At 35.3% G+C, this 4,488-nt stretch overlaps 1 protein-coding gene across 1 annotated transcript; it reads right to left on the bottom strand.

The window, feature by feature from the left end:
- Window positions 1–2,045: 2,045 nt before the first annotated feature.
- On the bottom strand, window positions 2,046–4,276 carry LOC129512117 (olfactory receptor 11H6-like). The gene is made up of 2 exons (XM_055329403.1): window positions 4,228–4,276; window positions 2,046–3,025 (listed from the first exon to the last, which is right to left on the bottom strand). Exons 1-2 carry the CDS (start codon window positions 4,274–4,276, stop codon window positions 2,046–2,048), a joined length of 1,029 nt encoding a protein of 342 aa, XP_055185378.1.
- Between the last annotated feature and the right edge of the window lie 212 nt (window positions 4,277–4,488).

The raw sequence follows: 4,488 nt of genomic DNA, 5'->3' as shown, positions 1-4,488 counted from the left end.
CTTAGTGTCTACTTATTTCTCTTTGTTTCATTTGGTGTCTTTCTTTTTTTTAATTTTTTTTAAATTTTTATTTATTTATGATAGTCACATAGAATGAGAGAGAGAGAGGCAGAAACACAGGCAGAGGGAGAAGCAGGCTCCATGCACCGGGAGCCCCACGTGGGATTCAATCCCCAGTCTCCAGGATCGCGCCCTGGGCCAAAGGCAGGCGCTAAACCGCTGCACCACCCAGGGATCCCCCATTTGGTGTCTTTCTATTCAGAATATATGCATGCATGTGTGAATATTTTGTAATTCTTTCCCTATCTATAATTTATTCACATGTGATTATATCTTCTCCAGATTTCATATTAATAGCTGCCTGTAGTCTAGCCTTCTATCCAAGTAAATTTTTTCTCTTGTCTCCTCCCTCAATTTTCTATTTACCTTCCCATTTGTTACTCTGTTTCTCCACTGTAACTGAAGACAGAAGAAAGTAAAACCTATTTTATAGATGCACACACGTATATACACATACATGTTACATATATGCACGTGCATGTTACATGTATACATGGAAAGAGAGAGAATGGGTTTTTATAAATATTTTCAATTTGAAAAATTGACATGTGGAATAGTGTCTTTCTTCAAAAGGAAATAAATTTTAAAAAGCCATTCACAAAAATATCCTCATCTTTGACATATAAGAAATATTCTGAAGATTAAAAAAGATCAGAATATGGGTAGCAGATTTGAAAATACAGAATAAAAAAAATACCAAAATCTTTATAGGAGAATGCTGTGCTACCGATTAGAAAACTTCATTAAACAAGGCAGATCAAAGGCAAATCTTAAAGGGATTAAGAATTTTAATTGAATTTTAAAAAACATCTGAAAAAAATTTTAAAAATCTGGAAAACAAAAAATTTCATGAATTATGGGAAAAGAAATGCCAAAATAATTTCAAATAAACAAATAGCATTCATTATACAAAGATATCCCATAAAACAATAAGTAAAAGACAGCATGTTAGGAAAGTTGGTTAATGTTAATAATGTCTGAATGCAATAGAGTTACTCACAATCTGCCATATTTTCCCAAGAAGCTTAAGGAACCAACTGTTACAATCTAATATTGTCCTTCATAACACACTCAATGGTCTTCTTCAATAAGATCACAATTGATATGAAATATTAGTAGACAGCAAAGTCAAATATACATCATTTATAAAGCTACATCAAAGTTGACTGTGCTCACAAAAGCTGTTCCTCAAATTTTGCAATTTCAAGCAGGAATTAAATTTCCTTGTCTTCGATCCCCTACAAGTAACAGAAAGTAACAATAGAGGCAGTCCATCACTTGAAGTTCCATTGAACCAGAGTGTAATCACACTCACTTACTGGGATTTTCCCTGACCTAGGGCCCCCAACTCCTACATAGATCTCTACATATGGGGAACTGGCAAACTACTTGAAGAGTTCTAATACATTTTTAAAGTAACATTTGCTTGTAAGCTCTCAGGAAAAAACTAGGCTTTGATTCTGGAGGAAGAATAGTTTCATAATTCACATATTAAGTAGAATTTAAACTAATATAAAACTAGAGAGGGTTGGAAGGAGGAAATAGAGGAGCTTTATGAGTCAGGTGAGCTGTACATTACCTGAAGATACCAGATGGGTATCAGAAAAATCTGCATGGTTTTTGTAAATTTAGCATATGGTAGATTCGACTCATCAGAAAAATATTACTAATAAATGTAAAATACAGTATAGATTGATATGTATACATCTATAAGAGTGACAACAAAATTTTAACTAGTATTAAATCTAAATATCAGAAATAGGAGTGATCATTTTTTCTGAGCTTTGAAAAATTTTATGTTCAATGTAAATTTTTCTCTCTAATGGCAAAATGGACAGATGCCAGGTTAACTTAATAACATTAAATTATAATTGAATATATACCTGTTCTCACCAAAAGACATTTTCCTAATTCAATAAATACAAGTGAATGTTAAATTTGCAATTACTTATATCCCTATACCATTTCAGTTGTAAACAAATTCTTCAAATATTTCTTTCATGCCTTTGTCTAAATCTTACAATTCTAAATATCTTTCTCAGAGCTGCCTTCATTTCTTTATTTCGAAGACTGTAGATCAAAGGGTTGAAAAGTGGAGTTAACACAGAATAGAACAAAGTCACATATTTTTGGATCCCTGCTGGATTTCCTGCTGTGGGGCTTACATATACAACCATGATAGAGCCATAAAACAGGGACACCACAGCCAGATGGGAGCCACACGTGGAGAAGGCCTTATGCCGACCTTCGGCTGAGGGGACCCTGAGCACAGCTCTGATCACCAAGGTATAGGAGCTGGTAATGAAGAATAAGGTGGAGAAAATGAGGACTGAGTTATAGATGGCACAGATGATCTCAGTAGCAGGAGCTGGCACACAGGACAGCTTCATAAGAGGTCCTGGGTCACACAGGAAGTGATCAATCTTATTTGAACAACAAAATGGGAGCTGAGAGATGAGGTAAATAGGCAAGAGGAAGTATAAGAAGCCACACACCCAGCACCCAGCTCCTATTCTGATGCAGCGCTGAGCAGTCATGACAGTGGGGTAGTGCAGGGGCCTGCAGATAGCAAGAAACCTGTCAAAGGCCATGGCAGACAAGAAGAAGGTCTCAGCGGTGCCCTCGGAGAAGAAGAAGTAGAACTGGAGGAAGCAGCCATAGAAGCAGATGGTTCTGGTCTCAGACAGCAAGTTGGCTAGCATTTTGGGGACAGTGGAGGTGATAAAGCAGATCTCCAGGAAGGAGAAATTGGCCAGCAGGATGTACATTGGAGTTTGTAGGCGATGGTCCCACCTCACAGCACAGATAATGCACAGATTTCCAGTCAGTGTCAGAATATAAGTTCCACAGAAGATTGAGAAAAGGAGAATCTGAATTTCCCAGGTATAAGGGAAGCCCAAAAGGATGAATTCACTCACAGAGCTAGAACAATTATTTACCTTGGAATATTCTTTTTTTTTTAAAGCTGCAAAAATAACAGATTTCCATATTGCAGATAGCCTTATAGTATTGTTCATTAGCCAGATTCCTTGCTTAGGCACAGATCATTCTATGTGACAGTAAATAACAAAGTACCATAATCCATGCAGTGATATTCCCATGATTTTCATATATTCCTAAGTCTGTTCTGAACATAGTAAATAAAATAAAAAATCTTCTGTCATCCTAATGTTTATAATCAAAGTTATTTCGGAGTGACAATAGTCAAGTGTGCCAGATCTACAATTTTTAGGTTGAGCAATGAATGAAGAAGGAATGAATAAACACAGCTAAATAATTGTAACATAGAAAGATATTGATATTATTGATATTTAATATTCTTGCTCTCTTTGTGAGAGAAATATGTCGAGCTTATTTGGGGACAATATAAATAGATACAGATGTTTGTAATTTGACTGATTTTAGTTTTATTGTGTTTGGTTATGTGAAATATCCCTATATTCATTTTAGAATGATTAAATAAAATCTATTATTAAAATAAAAATCTAGACATCATGCACTTCAATACCTCTCTTCAGTAAAAATACACTCAAAAAGAGTTACAATCTGCCTTATTTTACAAAGAAAGTTAAGGAGCTAAGTTCTATTATATTGTTCTCACATCAAACATTGCCGTATACATCATAATCAATTCCTAATCTATGTGATGCTTTTCATGAAGATCAAAATTGATATGAAATACTAGTAGACAGCAAAGTCAAATATGCATCATTTATAAAGCTACATCAAAGTTGACTGTGCTCACAAAAGCTGTTCCTCAAATTTTGCAATCTCAAGCAGGAATTAAATTTAAATTAAATTAAATCTCAAGCAGGAAAGTCTTCGATCCCCTATAAGTAACAGAAAGTAACAACAGAGGCAGTCCATCACTTGAAGTTCCATTGAACCAGAGTGTAATCACACTCACTGGGATTTTCCCTGACCTAGGGCCCCCAACTCCTACATAGATCTCTACATATGGGGAACTGGCAAACTACTTGAAGAGTTCTAATACATTTTTAAAGTAACATGTGCTTGTAAGTTCTCAGGAAAAAACTAGGCTTTGATTCTGGAGGAAGAATAGTTTCATAATTCACATATTAAGTGGAATTTAAACTAATATAAAACTAGAGAGGGTTGGAAGGAGGAAATAGAGGAGCTTTATGAGTCAGGTGAGCTTTACGTTACCTGAAGATACCAGATGGGTATCAGAAAAATCTGCATTGTTGAACACCATCTTCTATATCAGAGTGAGAACTCTCATCTCAGATCTCAGAGGAAAACAAATATAATACAGTGAGGATGCATAGAACTGCTGACCCTTTCAGGAGAAGAACATAATGAAATCAGTCATGGACTTCTTCAGGCTTTCACTTTTATAGTTCTCTTGCTTACATAAACTGACAAAGCAACAGGAAACTTGACAGTTGAAAAGAGAATCATAGTCTC

This window comes from Nyctereutes procyonoides, unplaced genomic scaffold, assembly GCF_905146905.1.
Source record: "Nyctereutes procyonoides isolate TBG_1078 unplaced genomic scaffold, NYPRO_anot_genome, whole genome shotgun sequence".
Taxonomy (NCBI): Eukaryota; Metazoa; Chordata; class Mammalia; order Carnivora; family Canidae; genus Nyctereutes; species Nyctereutes procyonoides.
Note: the sequence above shows the minus strand (reverse complement) of the source record. Positions and strands in the feature narration are given on the sequence as shown.